This window comes from Micropterus salmoides, unplaced genomic scaffold (assembly GCF_014851395.1).
Source record: "Micropterus salmoides isolate LMB-PRFRI ecotype aquatic unplaced genomic scaffold, ASM1485139v1 Ms_hic_scaffold_3, whole genome shotgun sequence".
In the NCBI taxonomy this organism is placed as follows: Eukaryota; Metazoa; Chordata; class Actinopteri; order Centrarchiformes; family Centrarchidae; genus Micropterus; species Micropterus salmoides.
The window spans coordinates 38148089-38172320 of record NW_024042261.1 but is presented as its reverse complement, the minus strand read 5'-3'; the positions used below and the strand labels follow the sequence as shown (position 1 = coordinate 38172320).

At 40.4% G+C, this 24232-nt stretch overlaps 2 protein-coding genes and 2 long non-coding RNA genes across 4 annotated transcripts in view; 3 read left to right on the top strand and 1 right to left on the bottom strand.

Moving 5' to 3' along the window:
- Nucleotides 1-1869: 1869 nt before the first annotated feature.
- On the top strand, nucleotides 1870-4940 carry LOC119882705. The gene is made up of 3 exons (XR_005440538.1): nucleotides 1870-2184; nucleotides 2279-2421; nucleotides 4667-4940. It is a non-coding gene; the product is annotated as an uncharacterized LOC119882705 (long non-coding RNA).
- Nucleotides 4941-6287: 1347 nt separating this feature from the next.
- The window catches only part of LOC119882703 (coxsackievirus and adenovirus receptor homolog), a 39046-nt gene continuing 21101 nt past the window's right edge, over nucleotides 6288-24232 (top strand). Inside the window, exons 1-2 of the mRNA XM_038692891.1 lie at nucleotides 6288-6415; nucleotides 14498-14758. Of these exons, the coding sequence (XP_038548819.1) occupies nucleotides 6364-6415; nucleotides 14498-14758 (313 nt within the window). The 5' untranslated portion in view covers nucleotides 6288-6363. The remainder of the gene's footprint in view (nucleotides 6416-14497; nucleotides 14759-24232) is intronic.
- LOC119882706 lies at nucleotides 6457-11090 on the top strand. The gene is made up of 2 exons (XR_005440539.1): nucleotides 6457-7580; nucleotides 10982-11090. It is a non-coding gene; the product is annotated as an uncharacterized LOC119882706 (long non-coding RNA).
- On the bottom strand, nucleotides 17929-21472 carry LOC119882704. Its single transcript, XM_038692892.1, is given in 7 exon segments — nucleotides 17929-18466; nucleotides 19129-19230; nucleotides 19232-19258; nucleotides 19260-19284; nucleotides 19476-19542; nucleotides 19690-20063; nucleotides 20206-21472. Coding segments are annotated over 7 exon segments (816 nt in total). The 5' UTR covers nucleotides 20312-21472; the 3' UTR covers nucleotides 17929-18351.

Sequence of the window (24232 nt, the reverse complement as noted above, 5' to 3'; positions counted from 1 at the left end):
TCTCTCTCTCTCCTCTCTCTCTCTCTCTTCTCTCTCTCTCTCTCACCCTCACCCCCTCACCCCAACCGGTCGAGGCAGATGGCCGCCCACCCTGAGTCATGGTTCTGCTCGAGGTTTCTGCCTCTTAAAAGGAAGTTCCTTGCCTCTGTCTCCTAGTGCTGCTCTTGGTGGGAACTGTTGGGCTTCTGTAAATATCATCACAGAGTACGGTCTAGACCTGCTCTTTTATGAAAAGCGCTGTGAGATAACTGTTGTTGTGAATTGGCGCTATATAAATCAAATTGAAATTGAATTAACTGCGTGTTTGGCCAGTGTGGGTGCAACAGCGTGTCCTTTGACGATCCAAAACTTTTTGTATCCCTTATTTCTGGAAATATTTCTTTGACACAGAATCGGCTTGAAGTGCTGCAAGCTCATCCTCACAGCCGAGGTATTCCACGTGCTCCAGGCTGGAAACGTACGGGTCCATCACCCACGATCCTTTTGATAAGTACTCGTCAACATTTCCTCCTGGAGCAAGTTCATGAGTGGGGTAAACTCGGTGCGTAAAGACGCACACACAGTGCCACAGTGGAAATTGTAGCAGCTCTCCTTTTTGACATTTTCCCAACTCTGTATTCCATTTTGCGCACAAATGCGCTGAGAGCGTCTTTGCACTGCATGACGTGTGATTCAGGGCCTTGCTTCCGCTTGTTTGTCTAATTGTAGAGAGTAAATCTGTGTAAGTAGGCCGTTTACTTCCAGAAAGCGTCAGTCAGCTGTTCGTGCAGGTGTCAGTTGTGATCATGCAAGAATTCCATCATTTTTTCCTGCAGTTCAATAAAACGCACAAGCACTTGTCCGCGCGACAACCAGCGTACCTCTGTGCGTAACAGCAGTGTTTGATGCGTCCTCACAGCTGGGCAAACGGTCTCTTGTTCCTAGCGCGAGCTTTGATGAAGTTTCCAACTTTAGTTGTCAGGGTGTCACCGAGGTCTTCAGAAAGTGTTTTACTGGCCAATGCTTGGCAATGCACCCTGGGGCTTTTTCCTTCAGACGGCAGTTAAATCCTGCTGCAGCGGCATCAGTGCAGCAAGCTTCTCTGTAGGGCAGGTTGTTGGATGACGAGTCCACAGCCATAAAAATATCTTGTCCTGTAGTTGTTGTGGTCAGATTGGTGGACATAAGAATGTCTTGTTGCAAATCCTTGCCGTGAATATATTGCACATGAGCACGGACTCGTCTGACACTGTTGTCGTTTCATCCAACTGAATGGTATTTTAATAGCGAACACTCGAATGAGGCCTCTGTGTAAATCGCTGCCAAGTTCTTGGCTTCACCAGCAGTCCTGGTGTTTTGTTTGTTGATGGCTTCATGCTGTCATGAGCTTGCTTCTCGCCACAAATGACACATTCTGACTTGTCCTGTCCTTCAATGGTCAAGATAAAACCTTACTTTCTTCTTTGATATGGAGAAGTCGTGAAACTGTGACGCTCGGCAGGAAACGCAGCGATGACCTGGCTGGCAGCTAGTGTGCTCGGCTGAGGGCTGCCAGTCCTCTAAATGGTCGTGTTGTCTGATTTGTGTCCTGATGGTGTTGATGTGTTTGTGGTCACCTACGTGGGAACTGCTCGTACCTGAAGCCATCGGTGGTCGTCTGGGCAGCTTCAAGCGCAGACACGACGCTGAAGTAGCTTCTGATTCTAAACGCCGTTTTAAAGAAACTTCCTCTCTCTGGAAAAATGTAATCCAGATTTGGCAGGTCTAGGTGTACTGGTTTTTGATCAGGACCTTAGGACCTGGTCTAATGTGGGTTACTGGCAAAAAAAAAAAGAGCAGTGAAATCATCCTTTTCTCATTTTCACAAACAAAATAAAGGTTTTATGAACCGTGTAAAGTGTTTCAGACCGCGTGAAGACTTTTCCTAAAAGGCCTGCCAGCTTTCACAGGAAGAGCAGAACCCAGAGAACCTGTCGCTCAGCGGGGTTCACTTTCCCCAACTCTTCAATCAGAAGCTGTTTTCAGCGTCGCAGCCCAGAGACTAACAACCTTTCCGATCCACAGATACACCGAACGTTATTGCAGTACTAGTATTTGTGACAGAACTGCAGCTGTTGGACTAACCTGTCAGTGTTTCCTGCTTCAGGCCAGCAGAGATGTTTCCTGACAGAAGAGCGAGGACTCCTCCCTGCTCCTCTGGTCCAGGTTTGTTCTGTCTCACGTCTGTGCTACTCTGCAGTAATATTGCTGAGTATTTGTCTCGTAACTTGTGTTCTTAAAACCTGTCTCTGTGCTGCAGAGACTCTGGTGGAGGGACATCCTCAGTTCCCTGTGCAGCTGCTCAGGCCTTTCTAACATGCTCACCTATAAAGAGACCTGGACCTGGACCTGGAGGAGGGCTGGATGCCACCTGTGACCCTGCAGATCCCAGCTTTGACACATGTGAGTTACTCAGAGATCCTGAGTTAAACAAACACTTTCTGTTTCAGTGTGTGGATCTTCTCTGTGTGGCCTCGTGTATAAACGCCACATATGCACAAAAAGGTTACGTACGCTGGTTTTCACGCACACGTGGGATGTATAAACATGTACGTGACGTGAGAATGTGCGGACCCTCAGCAAACCTTCGTCTGGCTCTGTCGGTGAACTTAAAGTCCTGATTTGAAAGATTTAACTGTTTTAAATCAACGCTTCTACTTCAGTTTCTGTGCATCCGTCAGTGAAGAAGTCGATCAAAAACCAAATTATGTCCGTTAATACAAAATAAAAGTGACTGTGAGAGGAGTAGATGATGATGCCTCTCACAGATTTAACTTCACTTCATATCATTTAAACGTTAAACCAGCAGTTTTATTTGACCTTCACTTCATGTCAGACCGTGTTGAGTCTCTGAGCGGCATTGTGACTCTGACACGCCGTCGTTTTGCGTTTGTTGCTGATCTCAGTTCAAGCATCAAATAAAATATTTCTTCTCTCCTCCTCAGTGATCAGCACCTCGATCTCTGTTTAGACCAGAGGTCTGTACTACGAAGCGAGGGAACCAGGTAACTTCCTGATTAACGAGTACTACGAAAGGTGGACAGTTTCTGAGACGGAGCCGTCTGTGGTCTGTAATTGAATTCTCCTGAGTTTTTTCACATATTTAGATTGACAGGGTTAATAACCGAGAAAAATCAGAAATTCCCTGAAATTAATGTCACAAAGAATTTCTTCTGAATACGCCCAATCCAAGGCAAAGTCTCTGAGGTGCGCGGTGGTGATTATGGGCTAAACTCACCAGTATTTCCTCACTGCTGAATCTGATTGCAGTCTAATATAATAATATCACTTTCCAGTGCATGCATCACACACTGCAGACGTGTGTGTTATGTTGCAGCCTTGAAAAGTGAAGTTTCTCTCATAAATGTAATAAATTTAAGCGACTTTGAGTTCGTGAAAAGCACTATACAAATTCAAATTATTATTATTAAATGTGTGACAGAATATTCAAGTTTTTTACTTGTAGAATAATCTTGGAAATTAAATTCTCCTTTTTTCCTATTACAGTGGACCTTTACATCTTAATCATATTACACATAAAAGAGCTCATAAAATACAGAATAGAGATTTGAACTACAATAAGAACACTGTGAAGATAATTAGGCTACAAATTTACTCCATGCGATGCCAACAGGCCTCCCCGGCTCTGTCGTCCGCCACGATATTAGATTTTAGCCGTTAACGTGTCTTTACATTCATAATTTCCCCGACACTACCAACGCGTGTTCCTCTGGAGAAATACGGAGCATGCGGCGTTGCGAAAACGGCCGAAAAGCTTTTATGCGAACGCGCCGTCGTAGATTAACTCCAGTGCAGCGGTCAGAGTTTGTTACCCGAGTTCCTCCCTTCCTAGCGCAGGCCACTGGTTTGCAGCAGCCGTTGTTATTTGGACCTCAGGAGGTGGCGTCGGCGTATTTATGGTCATTTGCGTAGTAATTTCTGGGAGGAGCCAAGGCGGGGTACGATTTCACGTAGATTGGGATGTTGAGCCTGAGATGAAGGAAACTCCTCGGGAGGAGGTCAGGTTCACAGCATCAGTTGGAAAACCGTCAGTTTCTCTCCTCCTCCGCCTCCTCCTGCGGAGCCTGAAGCAGCTGTCTGACACAAAATCCCGGTTAGATAGAAGTTTTTCATCCAAACATGATCTCGAACATGACCGCTTTTCTGATCAATCTGTCGTCCATGTAAGGACAGAGTTATCTTATCTACTCTGTGGACAGTGAAACACATCACTGCAGTAATCACTGTTTAATATGTAACCTATAAAGCTGATCAGTGAACAGTGATCTTTCATGATCACTGACTGGAACATCGTAGTTATCATGTTGAAATGATGCAGCTGGCAGAGCAGAGCAGTTCAGTGGTTCAGAGTTTCCTCCTGTAGTGCTGCTGTCAGGACGGACTGGACGTCTTCCTCTGGGGAGGTTTGAGACGCCGCCTCAGATTCTCCCTGAGCTGGCCGGTAGTGACACGTGTGCACCGATCACCACCATACATGGACTTTCCTGCACGTGTTCTGTGGCGGCCCGGTCGGCTCGCCCACAAACGCGTGTTAAAACAGGTTGCATTGAAGAACCAGAGGACTGCAGCGGGCAGGTCTGAAACTTTAGTCAGCTTGACGTGTCCTCTGGTCTCCCCTCTGTTACAGGCGTCTCCTTCGTCCTGGTGTGAAGAGGGACAGTCCCAGGACCAGCAGCAGCAACAGTGAGTCGGCTGTGTGCAGGCAGAGTCCTGGAGACGCCTGGAGAAGCCCGGCAGCATCAGGACAGACTCTGCGTCCTCAGGAAGACGCTTCAGGAGACCCTGAGAGGACACTGTGTGGACAGTTTATATCAAAGTCTTGTCTTTGCTGCTCTGGGCCTCAGATTTACCAGGTTTATATTTCTGTTTCAGCTGCTCTGAATAAAGTGCTTTATTTTGAAGGTTTGGTCTTTTAAACTCAGGATCACCTGAGGAGTTACAGGAATCTGATGTTCATGCAGGTAGAAAGGCCAGAACCTGGTCCATTTAACAGCCCCTTTACTGCAGCTCCTGGTCCTGGACTGCAGGTAGTAAAGGAGACAGTAAGCAGGACATTTCTCTCATTTCAGACTTTATCAAACCTTTTGATTTCATCCTGTTTGGGCCACAGGAACACTCTTACCTGTACCTGCCTGGATCACTGATCTGCTGATCGGCTGCAGACCGTTCAGAACTCAGCGGCCAGGCTGCAGAACCAGAACCAAGAACCCTGATCGCAGCTCTCCTGTTTCAGCCTCATTACTCTGGCTCCATGTTGGCTTTAGAACTGATTTTGAAGGTTTGAGGCTTTACAGGCTCCTGCTGTATCACAGACCTGCTAGGACCCGACACACCAGCTCGGACCGATCACTATGAACAGAAGGTGATCCAGGTCTTGGATGAGGTAGTTTGGTGTAAGATGATGATAATAATAACCACACTGTAAAAATACTGTTAAAGTAAAAGATGGTGAGTATAATCAGGAAAATGTCCTTATTAGTGGTATTAAAAGTACTGAATGTCCTCTGACTGTGTGTTTATATATATATATATTATTTTACAGTATTATTCCATGTGAATTAATATAAAGGAGCTCAGACTCTTTTCATTCTGGATCAATCAGCTGACTGTAGAAACTGAAAACAGTGACCCAGAGCCCAAAGTGACTCCTTCATAACGCTTTGTTCTGTCGAACCAGCAGCACAGAGCTCAACGTTATTACAAATAAAGGAAAAGCAGCAGATCTTTCATGTGTGGAACCATCAAATGTTTTTACATTAAAAAAAAAATAAAAATGAATCTCCCTGTCAGTGTGAGACTCCTGTCCGCTTGTTTAAACTGTTAAACATCAGATTTTATAAACTCTTCATGTGTTTGTGTGTAAAAATCTGACTTTACAGTACTGAAGTAGGCCTAGTCAGGTTCCTCCAGTGCTGTAATGCAGCACAGATGTTCACATGACTTCTTCTCCTTCTGTGCAGCTTGAGATCATGCCATCCTTTAACCAGGTCTGAGTCCGCCCTTTGTACGTATGTTCACTGACCCATATCTGTGTAGGAATCCCGGGTTTCTTCACAGGAAATAAAACCGGAGAGCTAGGAAATATTCACTGACTTTAACAAAAAGTGGAAGTTTTGGATCAGAAATATAAAGTCTCCATTTAAATGTCAGATTCTAGCTGCAGCACCTTAAATTAACCCCCACTTTGACCTTCTCTTGCGCGGCCCCCTTTCTCATTTCGACATTTCCGACCGCCCCTGAAGGCAGCATGTGTCATGCTCACCCTGCAGAGTTTAACTAGGCTGTTTCATCAAGTCTGTTTCATCAGGTGGATCTTAAGTCCTCATGGAGGAAAACTTTGTGCTCCTGTTGCTCCTTCTGTCTCCAGCAGCTTCAGGTAAAGACGAGCATTCATGTAGACAAAAAGACTTTTAGAGCAGAGTTAGAAAATAACTTCTTCACAGTGAAGAGAGGAGGAGATGTTCCTGGCGAGCCTGGTTAACATTTATTCACATTTATTAGTTTAAAAGCTACTAATATTTATATGTGGCTCTGCAGTTCAGATCTGTTCATAAGTTTCTGGTAACATTTTCATTTCGACTTGTACATTTTTTTTTAATTACTATTAATAACTAGTGAAACAGCTTGTTGATAGAAACACATTAAGTGAGATAGTTAAATATCTGAGTGTTTCTCTGTTTCTGCTGCTGTTTGCTGACCTGTAGTGAACTTTTTCACAGTCTGTGGTAGAATCCATTTAATTTACTGGAACAGTAGCAGAAAATGAACCAATGGGCTGCTAAGCGTGCGCAATGCCCTGCCCCAATACGAGCGCGGAAGAATCACACCACGTGTCCAGGCAGCTGGGCGGAGCCAAGATGTTCAAGAGAGATGCCAAGAATGTAAAAAAAAAAAAAAAAGGAGGCTTGATAATAGATGTGTCTCTCTGGTTTACGTGCAGCTCTACCCGTCACACCCACGGACCGCGCAAACCCCAAGAAAGTCTGCAGAACATGAGACGGTCTCCAACGCTGACACGCTTAAAGCCAGTAACGGCCTAAATGATCGCTGTTCAAAGTTTGAAGAAATGGTAATCAAAAATACAGCTGAGATTGCAATAAGATAAGAAAGGGCTGCAAATCCAGTGGAAAGGAACAGATGACACAGTGAAGACGATGAAAGAACAGATCGCAGGAGGAAACAAGAAGATCCAGAGCGTGACAGCAGGAGAACCTCCGACTTCTGAATCTACCAGAAAGCAACAATGAGGATGTGAGAAAGGAGGTGCTGGAGGTCACTGCTGAAATCATCCCAGAGGAAAAGAGCCAAGACGGGATAAAAGCACCCGCCCCGTCCTCATACAGTTTACCACCATGCGCACCTTCAGACTGAAGGTTTGGAGAGCTTCTCTCAACGCCGATGTCATGAAGGAAAAGAATCTCACTCAGCTGGAAAGACTCTGGCCTCGAGTGAAGCAAGCTGATGGAAAGAAGACCAAATGGCAGGAACCTGCTGTCGTTATCGATGGTGTGAGACTCTGAGAAAGTTAAACGACTTTTAATGTGAGTTCAGCAGTTCAGTTTGAACTCCAGGCTTATTAGGTCACCCAGTCTCAATGGGTTCATTTGATAATAAGAGCAACACGTTCATCCCACTAAATATTTCAGGTACTCGAGTATTCAACTTGGTGATAAGCTTATTTACCTGATATTCTCTATCTTAAGAGTTTGGTTTTTTTCTTAGCTAGTTCCTACAACCTTTAACAGACTTCCAGTTAATAGTTTCATTTTTTTATTTAAAAATAATATCTCTTAATGTCAGAGGTATCCGTGACAGAACCAAAAGAAAATCTATTTTTATGTTCAGTAGACTGTGGTGTGAAGTTTTGGAAAGCACAATGTTATTTCTGCCATTCCTCTCAACAATCAGCAGGTGTCGCCGTCCTTAAGTTTAAAGGAGACATAGTTGATGTCAGAAGAGGGCAGAGGGATAATCTTAGTTTTCAAATTAGACAATTCCGTTTTTATAGTTTGCTATTTATATAACTACAACAATACAGGTCAAGCAAAAGCAAAGCTCCTAACAGTCTGCACACATCTGAAAGCCCTTATAATCAAATATAAGGAAGCACACTTGATCATTGGGGGAGATTATATTGATGCTCCAGATGATCTTGTAGATAGAATACCTGCAAGACTAATCTCACATTCAAGATTCAAAAGTACAGCTGTCAATTATAGATGTGTGGCGCTTTTTAAACCCAGACATTAATGAGTTTACTTGGAGAAATGCCAATAGATCCCTACAATCTACAATTGATTTATGGCTTATATCTCGCTCTTGTCTACAGTTTGTTTCAGAATCAGCTCATAGTTATGCCCGACTTTCTGATCAGAAAGTAATCTCAATCCATTTAGCAGGAACAAAACAACAAAACAATCATTTACGTGGTTATTGGAAACTAAATAATAAATGATTAAATGATGAGGGATTCTGTGATCTGGTGGGAAAAAAACTGCAAAAAACATATTTGATAACAATGAAAGGAATCAGGAAAGGAATATTTCAAGTACAAAATCAGAGTAATAGCAATAAAATGAAGTAAAGAAATAAATAAAAAAAATAGCCAAAAAAAATGTATTATGGATGAATTAAATGCTTTATTGATTAAAGATAAAATTTCAGAAAATGAAGAAATAAGAATGAAGAAACTAAAGGAGGAAATGGACAACATGTATATTGAAATGACTAAAGGGGCCTTTATAAGGTCCCGAGCAAAATGGCTAGAAAAAGGGGAAAAGAAACTCTAGTTACTTCTTCGCTTTAGAGAAGAGAAACTGCAAAAGAAATAATATAAATATCCTTAAAATTAATGATAACATGACCTCTAATCCTTTGGACATCTCTAGACATGTTGGCTCATTTTATAGCAATATATACATAAGACAAATACTCAAGTCGATGACTGTGATGAATTCATTGATTCAGTTAAAGAATTCACTCCAACTATATCTGAACACTTTAAACTGTGAACGGCCCGTTGCAAAAATAGAAATTTCAGAAGCTGTTTTGTCGATGAAAAAAGGGAAATCACCGGGTAATGATGGGCTTTCTGTTGGATTGTATTTACATTTTTGGGACATCATTGAAAGTCCTCTACTTGAATTATTCAAAGAATGTAATGCTAAAAAAGAAATGTCCACAAGTATGAAGCAAGGCCAGACTGGAGACCTATAACTATCTTAAACACTGATTATAAAATATTGTCATTCATTTTTGCTACGCGGTTTAAAAAAAGGCCTTCACGAGATCATAAATGAAACACAAACAGGTTTCATGTGTAAACGTCACATAAGTTCAAATATAAGACTTGTTCTTGACTTGCTGGACTATTCTGATAAAATTTAAACCGATGCTCTGATTGTATTTCTCGATGTCTGTAAAGCATTTGATCCTGCAGACCACTACTTCCTGTTCAAAGCACTCCAAACATTTGATTTTGGACCAAAACTTATATCCACTGTAGAAATGTTTTATAAAAATATTGACAGTTGTGTTATATTTTACCCAAATACCACCAAAAGATTTCCTGTACTTAGATCAGTTCGCCAGGGCTGCCGTATTTCACCTTTTTTGTTCCTGCTGGTGGTTGAACTACTGTCACTACATATTCAAGGTTTGTCTATTTTTGGTAAAGAAATCTGATTGACTCAGTCAGCTGATGATACAGCCCTTTTTTTAAAGGACAAACATCAGATTGAATATGCTATATCCTTAATTGACCAATTTTCTGCTGCTTCTGGATTAACACTCAACAAATCTAAATGTGAAATTTTATGTTTATATCAAACTGATGATAAGCAATTGTTTAATATATCAGTCAAGAAATGTGTAAAATATCTGCAAGGACTACATGGAATGTCAGAAACTTAACTTCTCTCTTAAATTGAAGAAGACCTGAGCTTATGGCTTCAAAGAGACATTTCAATACTCCTGACTAAAGCAGAAGGGATGTCAAGATTTGTCTACCCTGCTCTCCCCTCAGTGTCCACGATTCAACATGCAAAGACATTAATAACGTACTCATAAGCTTCGTATGGAAGAATAAGCACCGTCACTTAAAAAAAGCGCTGCTCTCTGGCTCTAAGGAGGAAGCGGCTTTGGACTTTTGGACTTTTGTGACTTGAACTACACCTTCAAGGTGAAATGGTTAAAAGAATGCTTAAATGCACCCGACTCATTATGATACTTTATCCCACATAACATTTTCAAAGAAGTTGGAGGTCTCCAATTCTTGTTGAAGTGTCACTATAATATCACAAAGTTAAAACTGTCCCGATTTTTTCAACAAGCTCTTTTAGCGTGGAAGCTGTGCTGTTCTCATAGCTTCTCCCCACACAAGTCTATTATATGGAATAATGAATGCATCACCAAAAGGAACAAGTCACTTTATTTACAAAACTGGATTGACAGAATTATCATCTTCTTAAGGGACTTATTTGATTGTAACGGTCAATTAATTTAGTATGAGTCCTTTCTTAGAGAGAAGGCATTCCCAATAACATTCAGAGAATATAGCTCAGTCTTTAAATCTATACCTAATGGTTTATTGGAACTAATGAAAACCTATAAGAAACAGCAAGAAGTGCCCAGTTTCACATAATCTTTATATAAATAATATTGATATTTTAACAAACACATTAGAAAATGCTTTTTAAATTTAAAGAAAATAACACCTGGTGGCTAATTCTCAGTTTTCCAATATTAAGTGGTGTAAAGCACGGCTTGTTCCTTTTAGATTCTGTATTACAAACAAAGTTAGAGAATTACATTTGAAAATTTTGCATAAAATATATCCAACCAACATGCTTATCTCAAAATTCATGCTTGTTGTTAACAACTGCACCTTTTGTAGAACAGAACAAGAAACTTTAAATCATCTTTTCTATTTTCTATTCTGCAGCACATTCTGGAGGAACCTTGAGAATTACATATATTCTAAAACAACACATACAATCACAGTTGAAAGGAAAAATGTCATTAGCTACTTTGAATCTAAAGATAAGAACTTATGCACCATTGTGAATCTCTTTATTTTGTGTGGAGAAAAGTGAAGAGACTGCCATGAAAAGTATGGACTGAAAAGAAAAGAAAGAAAAGCTTCCAGACAACATAGATGTTGCTCATCGAGTTGGAAAACCGCGACCCGAGATCCCGCGGCATAACCCTCAGGTTCATCTCACGGCGGCACAGGGAGGCAGTTTGGAAGGCTGCAAAGAACTGCTGCCAACTTTCTTCAAAGAAAAGGTTTGCGCTTCAGGGAGGATTTGACAAAGGAAGACGGACAGAAACTGTGGCCTACGATCAAGAAGGCACGAGAGGAGGGGAAGTCAGCCTACTTTCTGGGAGGAAAAGGCTTTTTTAATGGACTGGAAATTCATCCGTAGACATTCTTCACAGAGAAAACTCTTCTTGAATCTATCAGGTTCTGATTTATCGATGGGAGGATTCTGCCTCCCCGTTTAAAAATGTGAGGCCTTACTTCTCTCATATATATGTTGATCTGCCTGGGCGTATTTAATTTATTCTTTGTTACTCATCAGCTTCTAAATGGGCAGAAACGCAACCAACTTTAATTCAAGTGTTTAATCAGAGATGCTTCTTAGAGCTTTAAATAGCCTAGGTGTTCTGAAATTTATCCAAATTTTGTGTTCCTGTGTTAATATGTTAACTCTTTCCTTTGTATCACTCAGTGCTAGGGGGGTATGTGATAGTGTTAAACGTAAAGCTATATTTCTTTTTGCTAAACAGTTCAAGTCAGATTTTTTTCTTTTTACAAGAATCTCATTCTCTTCCAAATGATGCCACTTTTTGGAGACCTCGGTGGGGTAACTCCATATGGCTTTCTCACGGTACAGAACGTTCAGCTGGACAGATTTATTGGAGATATCCTACTTACAGAATGTGATCTAGCTGGATTCTGGATGGTATTTTGGAGAAATGGCCACCTGGTCAACCAAACAGAAACAATGCCAACTTAACAGCCTTTGCAGACAAATTCAGGCTTGTAGATATTTGGAGAAAAAAATATCTTAACAACAGGTCATATAGTTGGAGTAATAAAACAGGCTCCAGTCAATCAAGGATAGATTTTTGGTTAGTGTCGGAGACCTTTAATAAAGATCTTATTGATGTGGAAATATGGCCCACTCCTCTTACAGATCATAAGGCGATACACATTAAGATAATTTAATACATTTTCCATAATTAAATATGTCGCTGCTCAGTCAGTGTACTGGAAACTCAATAGCTCTCTACTATTAAATGAGGAAGTTAAAAAAGAGGTTACATCTCTGATTTTTTTTGGTCCAAAACTAAGGAAGAAAAAACATTTGGAAATAATTGGGAACTTTTAGAATTCAAGGTTGGTAAGTTTTTAAGAAAATATGGTAAATATGGTAATAAAAGCCAAATCCAGAAGCGTTGAAGAGGAAGAGGTAATAACAAAGATCACCTTTTTATCTCAAAAGAACCCAGATATACTTTTAGAGGAGGAAAACAGAATTAGGTCTGCAAGTTAAACTTGATGATTTATACATTGCAAAAAGCAAAAGATCTAGAGCAAAATGGCTTGAAGAAGGAGAACAAAACTCACATTATGTTTTCAATTTAGAAAAACATCATTCTAATAATAACAATATTGATAAACTAAATATTAATGGGTTGTTACAGAGGACTTCAAAGTAATATCCAGGTACTGTGGTAACTTTTATAGAGATTTATATAGCTCCAAATTCTGCCAAGAATCAGCTGTGTCTTTTACGAACTCTCTGACAGTTTAATCTATTAATGAAAACGAAATGGAGTTATGTGATAACCCTGTCACATTTGAAGTTAGGAAAGCAGTTAATCTCCTAAAAAAACAACAAATCACCAGGTACCGATGGACCGACCTTTGAACTTTTTGTCGAATCCATGGAAAAAGAATCTCTTCCAACAACCAGGACTCAAGGTCTGACCACAATAATTCCCAAACCAAACAAAGACAAATGACTTATTGACAATTGGCGTCCAATATGTTTGTCTTAATAATGATTATAGATATTTGCTCTACTACAGGCTAAAAGACTTAAAATGGTACTGAACTCTGTTATTGAAGAAACACAGTCAGGCTTCATGACCAAAAGACATATAACCAATAATATTAGCCTTGTCCTAGACGTCCTAGATTACGCACATTTGATTGATGATACTGGGTTTATTTTATTTTTAGACTTCTATAAAGCTTTCGATACTGTGGAGCATCAGTTCATCTTACAGTCTTTAAAGAAATTTGGCTTTGGTCATTTTTTCTGTACAGCTATTAAAACTCTATATAAGAACAGCAACAGTATATTAAAGTTATGGGTGGTACGTCCCCACGATTTAATCTGTCTAGAGGCATTAGACAGGGTTGCCCCACTTCCCCGTACCTCTTCCTTTTAGTAGCTCAACTGTTGGCAAACCATATTAAATCCAGTGCTGTGAAAGGTGTCTCTCTTATAGGGAGAGAATTAATTATAACTCAGCTGGCAGATGACACCACATTATTCCTGAAAAATGAAAAATTTCTGTTGCAATTGATGTAATCAACATGTTTTCTAAGGCTTCTGGTTTGTATTTGAATGTAAGTAAGTTTGAACTTATGGCTATAAAAGAGTGCCTTAAAACAGCTCTTTGTAATATCCCAATAAAAACGAGTTAAAAGAAATGTGCCTGTGACTTGTTGTAAATGACATTAAAATAGTGTTATTGTTTTCACAAGCAGCGCATCACATCCAGACGCTGCGCTCAGCGTTTAGCTCTATAAGGAAGCGAACATGTGAGAACAATACATGAAAATATTCACTTGTATTTGCTCGACTGACGCGTTGAAAACAGCATCAATTTAAATATAATTTGTCCTCCTGTTCATCTTATTTGAGAATAAATTGTATTTCATACAAGTAATTAATCTGATTCCTGATTAAAATGTCCAACATATTTGAGGTGTTCTTTTGCAGAAACATTCTCCGTTTGTGTTTATGATCCTCAGTCATGGTTCTTTTTCTGCGCCGCAAATTATCTTAAACTAGTTTTTTTTTTTTTTTTATATTGTGCACTTCAGGGAAAATCAATCAAACGAGTGTCTGATTATTTAGAAAGGCTTTAGGCCTGTAATACTCAGAGGTAATATTTCAACATATTTTACACAGCAGTAGGCCTGTTCACTTCAAACAGTTTCTCATTTATCCTCTTCATGTGCGTAGGCATGGTTCAGAGTTTACTTACAGGACGCACATTCTCCCGTCAACTTTGTTTTTTTATAGATCACAACCTTTGCTTGGGAAGTGGCGTCCGCACGTTTCCAGCCTGTTTATATACTGTTTATAAATGAGACCCCTGGTCCTGTGGAGTCCTTCTGAAATGTAAACCTTTTCCTCTCCGTTCTGCATTTTAGACCCTGATGTGGTCCAGGTGAACCCTGGAGATGACGCCACTCTGCCCTGTCAGGTTCACAGGGCCCCCATCAGAGCCGTAGAGTGGACCAGAACCAACCCGGAGTCTCCGGTCCTCTTCTTCAGAGATGGACACACAGAGACCCCGTTTAAAGGCCGGGTCCAGCTGCTGGACCGGGACCTGAAGGACGGAGACGTGTCTCTAATTCTGAAGAACGTGAGCAGCAGCGACGCCGGGACGTACGAGTGTCGAGTCGCAGCAGGTAGATCCAGATATAAGAGGTCCCTCATTGAGGAGCCTCCCATCAGAAGGATCCGCCTGGAGGTTCCAGACCCAGGTGAGTTTGTGGAGCTGCAGGTTCTGAGAGTCCAACATAAGGAAGATAGAGAAGAGGAAACGGAGGCTGCTCCACTGCTCAGTCACTTCTGACTAATGTGCTCTTTGGTCTCCAGGTCCCGGGTCTGGAGACACCGAGGACGCGGACTACAGGCTGTATGCTGGACTGGCAGCAGCTTTGGGACTGGCTGCTTTAGCTGGTGTAGGAGTGCTGGTCTGCAAGCGTAGAAGACAGACGGCCAGGGAACCAGAAGCGTCTCCTGATGCAGCAGTGAGCGATCAGCTCCTCTAAAGTGTAGTAACAGAGCGGACCGGCTGCCTGCTTTTATCAACAAAACACAAACCTTTCTGCACTGTGACATATTTTCATCATTTAGAAACTAAAATAAGCTTCTGTCAAATCTAAGACCTGCTTTTATTTTCTTTTTCCTCTTATAATGTATATATAATAATATTTTGTTTGCACATCAGCTGTTTGATGTTTGTTGAGTTTACTCTTTTGAGTCAACAAACAGGTTTACCATGTAAATGTTGTTCTGTTTCTTTTTGTATTTAAATGTCTGTTTTTAGATTTCCCTCTGTGGCTGTGATCTTCTTTATTTATTCATTAGCTGACGCTTTTATCCAAAGAGACTTATGCCGCATTCAAACCAAACGCGAATTTTTGCCTCGCCTGAGTACATTCACTGCAAGTGTTCACGCACAACGTGAGAAGGTGAATAAACACAACTCGCCATTCCTACAGCTGTATGAACCCAAAGTAAATATTTGCTGTGATAAAATAGCAATAAACGGGTCAAACTGATGCCGAAATAACTACAACATGATGCAGATTTTTGTTAAACTGAATTCATGCTTTGTCAGGTCTGCCAGCAAGACAGCAGGACAACAACTTCTAAAATGTTTGTTTTCTGAATGGAGTTTGGTTCGATCAGGGCTATGCTATTAGCTAACTTGGTCACAGTAAAGTACAACGACAGCTGGAATAAAGTTACAGACACATGTTCTAAACTCACCAGGTAGTTCAACCTCCTCGCTTTCTTTTCTCCAAGTACTGTCCAGTTTTGTCCGGTTTTTATATAAATATGAAGTCGTAACAGAGCTAACGACGCGAACAACAACAACAACAGTGGAACCGGATGTGCACGGAAGCTGCTGAGAAGCTCCAGTGAAGATAAATCAACGTTGAAATCCCAAAAACTAAAGCAAATTAGTTAAAGTTAATAAAAGCAGTTAACTCCGAGCTCCTACCGCGAGTGAACGGCGTAGTTGTCAGAGCCAAATCGACCGACCGCGGTTGTTTATTTGTCCAATGGTTGCAGCGCTGCTTCCTGCTCCTCTCCCCCAAGTTTAACAGCTCTCAGCCGGCCAGCAGATTTTCAATCGCCCGCTCTGCCTGGTCCTCTCCACACAACTGTCTGAAGCCTCGGTGACGTTCGTTCAGGTCTCTCACACCAAACGGGTCTTATTCACTGTTCCACCACCATGTTTTATGTAAAGCACTTTGAGCTGCCTTGTTGCTGAAATGTCCTGAACAAATAAACAGCGTGAGTGAGTTGTTGGAACGCCGTCCTCACAGCTCAAACTGGATCCATGTCATCGATAACAGACAGACCAACACATTCTCATTTCAACGCGTCATAACTGAAGCTTTCAGACAGCGTGACAAAGCGTAAGGATTTTGCCCTTCAGCGTCCGTATGAAACGCCCCCGTTTGCTACATTGCAGCAACACAAGGCATAAAGTCAGTGACTTTAGGTTTAGGTACAAACATTTCTGATGGTTGTGGTAAGGATAGGGGCTTAGGGGGGTGGCTGTCAACACCTTTATCACGAACGTAGCACTTCCTGGCTGTACAGGACGCCCCAGAGCGTCTATGAGACGCAGCCGGCACGTGTCACGCGTCTAATAACTACGCTTTGTCGCTTTTTCTGAAAGCGTTGGTACTGGACGCCCTAGGCGAGATTTTAAATTGGCAGCATTAAAAATATAACTTCCTGCATGATGGTGAAAATTTCTTCACCAATTTATGATGGAAAAGTCTTTAAGAACAGGCAACAGACAATTAAAAATATAATAAATGTATAGAATATAATGCAGTAAGACTATCACGCATTCTGTAGCTGCTGCTCTCAGATCAGCTTCTTTAATACCTGCTCTGTTTGGGGAAGGAACCTCTTTAAATGTGACTGTGACTCCTTTTCACTTCAATGAGAAATTAATTAGGGCCCGATTTTAGTGTTCAGAAACTAAAATAGGAATTAAATAATATAAACTTAAATAAATAGGCTAACGTGTTTTACAAGCAGAGCATCACATCCACATGCAGACAGCGTTTGGCTCCACGGACATCTGATAATATATGAAATGCTCTCGTATCTGCTGGACTGACTCACTGAAAACGGCATCAGTTTAAATGTAATTTGTCCTCCTGTTCACCTTATTTAGGAGAATAAACAGCTACATGTAAGTATTAATTAATCTGATTCCTGATTAAAGTGTCCAACATTTGAGGCTTCTTTTTTAGAAACAGAATCTCTGTTTGGGTTTATGATCCCGAATCTGGATCTTTTTGTAGCTGCAAAAATCAGTCAAACGGGAGTATGTTTATTCAGAAAGGCTTTAAGCCTGTAATAGGCTACTCAGAGGTACACTGCAAAATTTTTCGTTGTGAATTTGTAAATTTTGCATGATTTTCACAGTAAGGATTACAGCAATATACTGTAAAATATACTCACAGCAATTTACTGTAATTTTATATCTGGGATATTACAATGCATTGTTGTAAAAGCACAACTGTATACTGTAACTTCACAGCTTCAATGACAAAGGAATTACTGTGATATTACAGTACATTACTGGGGAATTACAATCTTTTGCTGTACATCATTACAACAAGGCCCTGTACTTTTACAGTGTGTACTGTGAAAGTAATGTACAAGTTGACAATAATTTACTGTGAATTTACAATGTATACTGTGGAAGTCATGCTAAAATTGTCCAGTAACGTACTGTAAAAGTAATGCAGATGAAGCTTCCATTTACTGTGAATTGTACAATTAACCCCCTCCCCCCAACAAACAACTCTGAGGTAAATTCAATGTTAGCCCAATGGCATATTTATTAACAAATAAATATTTTTCAATGTGCAGCAGATGCCAAGAACTTCAAGAGTTCAAGAAATTCAACTTTCTAGTCATAAAAGCCATCTTAAAATGCAGAAAATGCAGAGAAATTGTGCAAACTTGCAATTCAACTATTCAACTAGCTGTGTCACAATAACAGTAATGGACAGGATGGGAATGAGGCCTTCATGGCAATATAAGAGAGCAAGGGAGAGAGCGATGAAGGAATGTCTTAAAGGGGTGAGGCGCTCCTCTCAGTCTCAAACATTATAATGAGTCCACATGCAACAGCATTGTGTAAAAATCTTGTAGTGCAAAGTTGTCTTGAAAAATTACAAAAAGAACAAGGCTACTCAAAACTGAGCCTGACAACTACCGCTGCAAAAAACAAAAATTATGATGCCCACTCAAAGTCAATAAGTTTCCTCAAAAGGGTGCTCACATGAGGGTTCAATGTTGTCCGCTTCTTGGTCTTTGAGCCTCTTTCAGGATTGATGCCCAGGAAGCACCTGTTAATAAGCAAAGATAGTTTCAGTTTTAAATAGACTTACAGTATGTATTGCAGACAGCATTTATCAAGGTGCGCTTTTTGCTGTGCTTTTTCCCCACATCAAACCTAATAGATTTAAAATCCAAACTTGTTAGATCGTACTCTCACCATAATTTGGCCACTCTTAGCCAAGGTGCCTCAGGTTAGGTTTGCCTGAGGCAAAGTGGTTGATTTTCTACTATGAGAGGCCATATCAACGTGCGCCGCCACTGAAATGCATCTTCACGCAATTGGCCAGTTGGTAAATTAAAACCAAAACCTGTTGCAAGTATGACAAACACATCCTTTTCAATTAAGGGCCTGAGAGCATTTTGTTCTGCTTTTAAAGAAAATTTCATCTACTTCATTCAATACATTCGCATTTCACAATAGACGTTTTGAAATCATCATCACATAGCCTGCCCCAAAACAAAATAAATAACTGTGATTGGACCAGCAGGTATTTGTCAGCATAACGTGTAGAAAACCAGACTGATCTGCAGAGCGAAATTGAATGAGTTTGCAAGATCAGGATGTTCTTACCAGGCTAGCCTCAGGTACCTCGTTTGTCAGCATTTTAGACCTCAAGAAGCCTGTACTATAATGTGAATTACAAGATTAAATGTGATCTTTATAAAATACCTTTGAATGAACTCCAGCGTCGACGATCCAGAGGCAGGATACTCAAGGTTGAAGACGTAATAGCTGCTGAAGAAAGCAGCTACTCCGTGTAAAAAAAGGGTGTGGGCCCATCACGACATGTCCCTCTAAGCCATCCAGAGGGCTTCATCATGTCACCTGATATGAACAGATACAACATTATGTGTTATGAGCACTTTGCGATCTGCTTAAGACACAAAGGGCTATGCAAATGTAATTCTTATTATGATCATAATTATTATTATTTATTGTGGTCATGTAGATTTCTAGAATGAAAAGAAAATAATGAGTTGTCGATAAATGTCGATACTAGATCATAGTAACATTACCTTGAATGATCAAGCAGGGGGTGCTGGGGAGTTCTGCAGTATTGACGTCCACAGCAGTGGCACATGGCTGTAGTATAGTTAACACACAATAGCATGGATTTAGGATAAAGGATAAATATTGTTCATTGGTCAGAGGTAGTAAATCATGCAAGGTAAATGTTGATAATGTAATCACACATTTTGCATTTTAAATATTTGAATAAAAAAATCTTACATCAACTGCAAGCATCAAACTCTCTTTCGGCTCTTTGAAGTACAACATTAGGAGCAGCAGGATGCAGGCAGCCTTGTCAGAGTCTGGATCATAGCAGGCCAGAACATCACAGATCTTGGGGTTGTCCAGTGTTGCACAGTAATCCAGGATGGTCTGTCCTCGTCGACTAATTGCCTCCTGTAGCTTCTGAAGGACATCGACGTCCGTCAGGAGGCCAAAGTGTGAGGATAGGCATTTCTGAGAGAAGAGAAATGGCCATTCCTGTTTGATCTCAGACATCGCTGCAGCAGGCACTTTGTTAAGGTATTTCCGCAGGATGACGTATGTCTTTTCCATCATTGGTTCTGCTCTCCCTGCCCCACTCATTCCTTCCTCTGTGTATATAGACATACAAATGTATTGTTAGTACCCAAGTAACAATTTGGTCTAGTAGCCGCCCAACACACACAGTGTTCAGATCTTGACCAATTACTAAAGTCTAAACAAAATTACCCAAAAAGAGAGTAGATGGCATGCCTGAGTAGATGTTCAGCAGATCCCTCTTCATATTCTCCAACGTTGCCTCGGTCTCCCCCTCTGGCCAATCTGCTGGGCCCCACTTGACACACCTAGGAGTGGGCATCACAGGGTAACAATACTATTGGGGACGGTTGTAGCTCAGAAGTTGGAGCAAGTCGTCTCATGACTGAAGGGTCAGCAGTTCGATTCCCTGTTGTGACTGTTTAAATAGACCCATCCCACAGAAGTTATGTTACAGTGTAATAGTTTTGTAAACACAGGTGTATTTTATCAAACTAATTAAAGGGATATTCCACCATTTGGGGAATTAAGCAATACCACGTATAGCTCCAGTCTAGCATAGATCATTGGATCGGATTAGACCATTAGCATCTCACCCTCAAAATGACTAAGATTTCCGGAATTTTTCCTATTTAAAAGTTGTCTCTTCTCAAGTTAGAACGTGCAATAAAACTAGCGGAAAATGAAACATGGCAATTTTCTAGGCTGATGTGACATGGAACTATACTCTCATTCTGGCGTAATAATCAAGGAACGTTGCAAACGTACCATGGGCGCAGTGATATTAGGCAGCACGTGAAAATAGTCCCCGTAGAATGCAACGGGGACTATTTTCAGGTGCTGCGTGTTCCTCGGCAGCCTCTGAATACTGCACATGATGCACATCTATGTTTTCTGGAAATATGTGAAGCAAAAGTCATCACGTGTGTGAACGTGCAATCACAACCTCTAAATGGACATCTAGTTACCATTCCTCCCCTTATGTGCGTCTTCAAATGTTTAATAAGAGAGGCCAAAGTGTCACACTTAAATGCACAAGCCTCAAGCATTTCAAGGGTGGTAGAGCTGATGTGTCAGGCAGTATAGGCCCAGCAGCCTGCAGGTAGGACCTATGCTGCCTATACATATGAATTTGCAGTCCCGTGTGTTTTCTGTACCTCCGTGAGCAGTCAGGCACCCCACACTGGTAGTGATAATTGGGGGCATTGCTATGCAGTTTTGTGTACTAAACATAGTTACACACATTCTCAGACACATGCTCACAGCCAACGAATTTACAGTTGAACATTGTGGATGCATGTTAACTAGTCATCTACCTAATCTATTTCTCCTCACTCTTAGCCTGACACTGAACAGGATGACCTGGAAAGAAAAGAAAAGAAAAAGGAGAAATTACACAAAGGCAACCAACAATAAGAATTTCAGTTTGAATGCAGATTATGATCATTGATTTTCATTTAATTTTAGCCGTATATGTCAAAAATGATAGTGGTATATCTATAGTGTTTTTTTTACTGTAGCACTTTGAGATTGCTCACTCAATGTAAAGTGCATTTACAACTTTTACAATTATTATTCATTCATATCAGGACAAGTGGGAACTCTAGTGTTAAAACCCTCCCGTTGTCGAACACGACATGAGACTAACTTACTCCAGTTAGCTCAGTCATGTTGTAACTAGGATATCCGCTGGAAAAATATTTTTTCATGGACCTGGATTGTGCATTCCGGATGAGGGTGGAAAGATAATTCCACCAGCATGGAACCGTGAATGAGAAAGTTCTGGAGAGTGATTTTGTGTTGTTTGAATCACTATCTTTTTTTGACGGTGAATCACCGTTTGAATCACTAAGTTATTAAAGTTAAACAGCTAACAGTTAGCAATGCTAATCTATGATAACCTTGACTAATTACAGAAATGTGCACACATAAATAGTAATGTTTGTCCCATCATTGGTTTTATAAACTTTATAACACCAGATTTGTCTAAACGGGGATAGTGACATGAAAAACTGTAGCGAAACTCTCCTCATTACTAACATTACTACTATTAGCAAATGCTGTGAGAGAACTTTCAACAATTCCGGGCACTTGCTAACAAAATGTGAACTGTGTCATGCAATAAACATTTATTTGAAAGTAAATATTATTATCATATTAAAATAACATGGGTGTAAGTGCTGCAAACATGCATGCGGCTCACCTTCTCCATTCAGCCCGGAATAGAAGAGGGACACGACGGAGCCTTCAGTTCAAAACAGTTCGGTTATGTCATGTGACTTCCAAGGGCACAATGTAATAATACTGTTTAATGCTGTGAAATCCTTAATTTTTTCACTGTGTTGCTGTGATATTACAGACCTTGTTGTGATATAACAGCAAGATTTTACTGTAAAATAAGAGTTAAATGCTGTAAAATCCAAGGATACTGTAGTTTTTACAGGTATTCATCGGGATATTACAGGGAAACTCATTTACAACAAGTTACTGTAAAATAATACTTTTAATTATTGTGAAATGCTGGTAATTTCTAACAGTGTAATATTAGGATTTATTTTACACAGCAGTAGGCCTCTTCATTTCAGACCGTTTCATCCTCTGTCAGTCGCCGTTTCCCATTTCTCCTCTTTCTGTGCGTACGGATGGTTCAGAGTTTACTTACAGGACGCACATTCTCCCGTCAAGATGTTTTTATAGATCCCAACCTTTACTGCACGTTTCCTGCCCTGTTTCTGTGCAGGCTTGAGAAACTGAACCTCTACAGTAAAACTCTGAACAGAAAAAGCTCACTGAGCTCCGCAGAGCTCCTGCTCTTGCTGTGAAATTGCTCATGAAGGATTAGGGTTAGAAACTGCCTAATTGCAAAGGAGGGTGTGAACACAGATTCTGGCTAAAATATTGTCACTGTTTGCAGTAATACCATCCAAACAATGAAACCACACGGAAATAATCTACAAACATTTCTCAATTTTATTCAACGCCATTTTTATGATTGGACAGTAAATATATTTATTTTATTTATTTATTGTTTTCAGTTTTTATCCAGCCTGTTGTTAATTCTATAGTATGGAATCATGCAATTCTATAGCCTGCTATAGATTGTTAAGCAATATGTGGGCGGGTGTGACTCCACTTTACCACCACTGTATGTTAGTTTCTGTCACAACGCCTTTTTTTGGATCTTGAAACAGATCTTTGTTTCACTGTGGTTTTAAAGGACTTGAATGCTCAATTCTGCCTTCAGATGTTATGACTGGTTACTCCTTTGATCGTCCTTGTTGCTGAAGAACATTTTGATATTTTATGACCTTGTTACTGATTATTTATTTCCATCTTAAATGTTGTAGTACTTCCTGCCTTGGCCAGAACCTCTTGGAAAATAGTTTTTCTGGTTTAATAAAGGTTTAATAAAACAATTTAAAATCTAAAACTGTAACTGAATATAATGCAGAGCAGCTCTCAGCTTTCAGATATGTAACTTTCAATATCATCACTGCTGAATCAACACACACACAGGCCTGACTGATCGAGGTAACCTCTTTAAATGTGCATGCGGCACCTTTTTACCTCATCAATAATAAAATAAATCAGTTTTAATTCAGTTACAAACTCCTGGACTTTAACAGCTACTGTGTTTCAGCAGTTATTCTGCTTATATTCAAAGTTCTGCACAGAACTTCTCTGACATTTTCAGAATAAAGGATATTTTGAGAGGTCAAACAGGATAAATCATCATAAACTTTGAAATCAATCCGCACCGTGTGGAAGGGATCCATACCGCGTTGCACCACTACTATCCACGGTTATGTGGGGATTTAATTCTTGCATGTTTTGTTGTGCAGGATCACAGCCCCTATGTGTTCACATGAGGAAAAGTCAAGAAAGGCTACAAGAGTAAAAATGTCTAGAATAGGCAACTTGATGAGTTTATTTTTTTAAGTAGCCCATTAAACTATTCCTGCAAATGCAGTGAAGACGCTGATTATCTGTAATTTAGCTATTTCTACAATTATTTCCTTTTTAAATCTCCATGAAGGTGTTTGTAAGATCACTTTAAAATATCACTTTTGCTGCCCAGCCAAACTTTTGTTGCCTGTGCCTTTTATTATGGAGATATGGAGCCAACCAAACCGCTTGTTTTGCAGCAGCACAGGCTGCCAAAACAATCTGATTATTCCTGAAGCATCTAAATAATCTTCACAACGCAAAGAATTATTGTGACAGTAACACGAGAGCAGCTCGT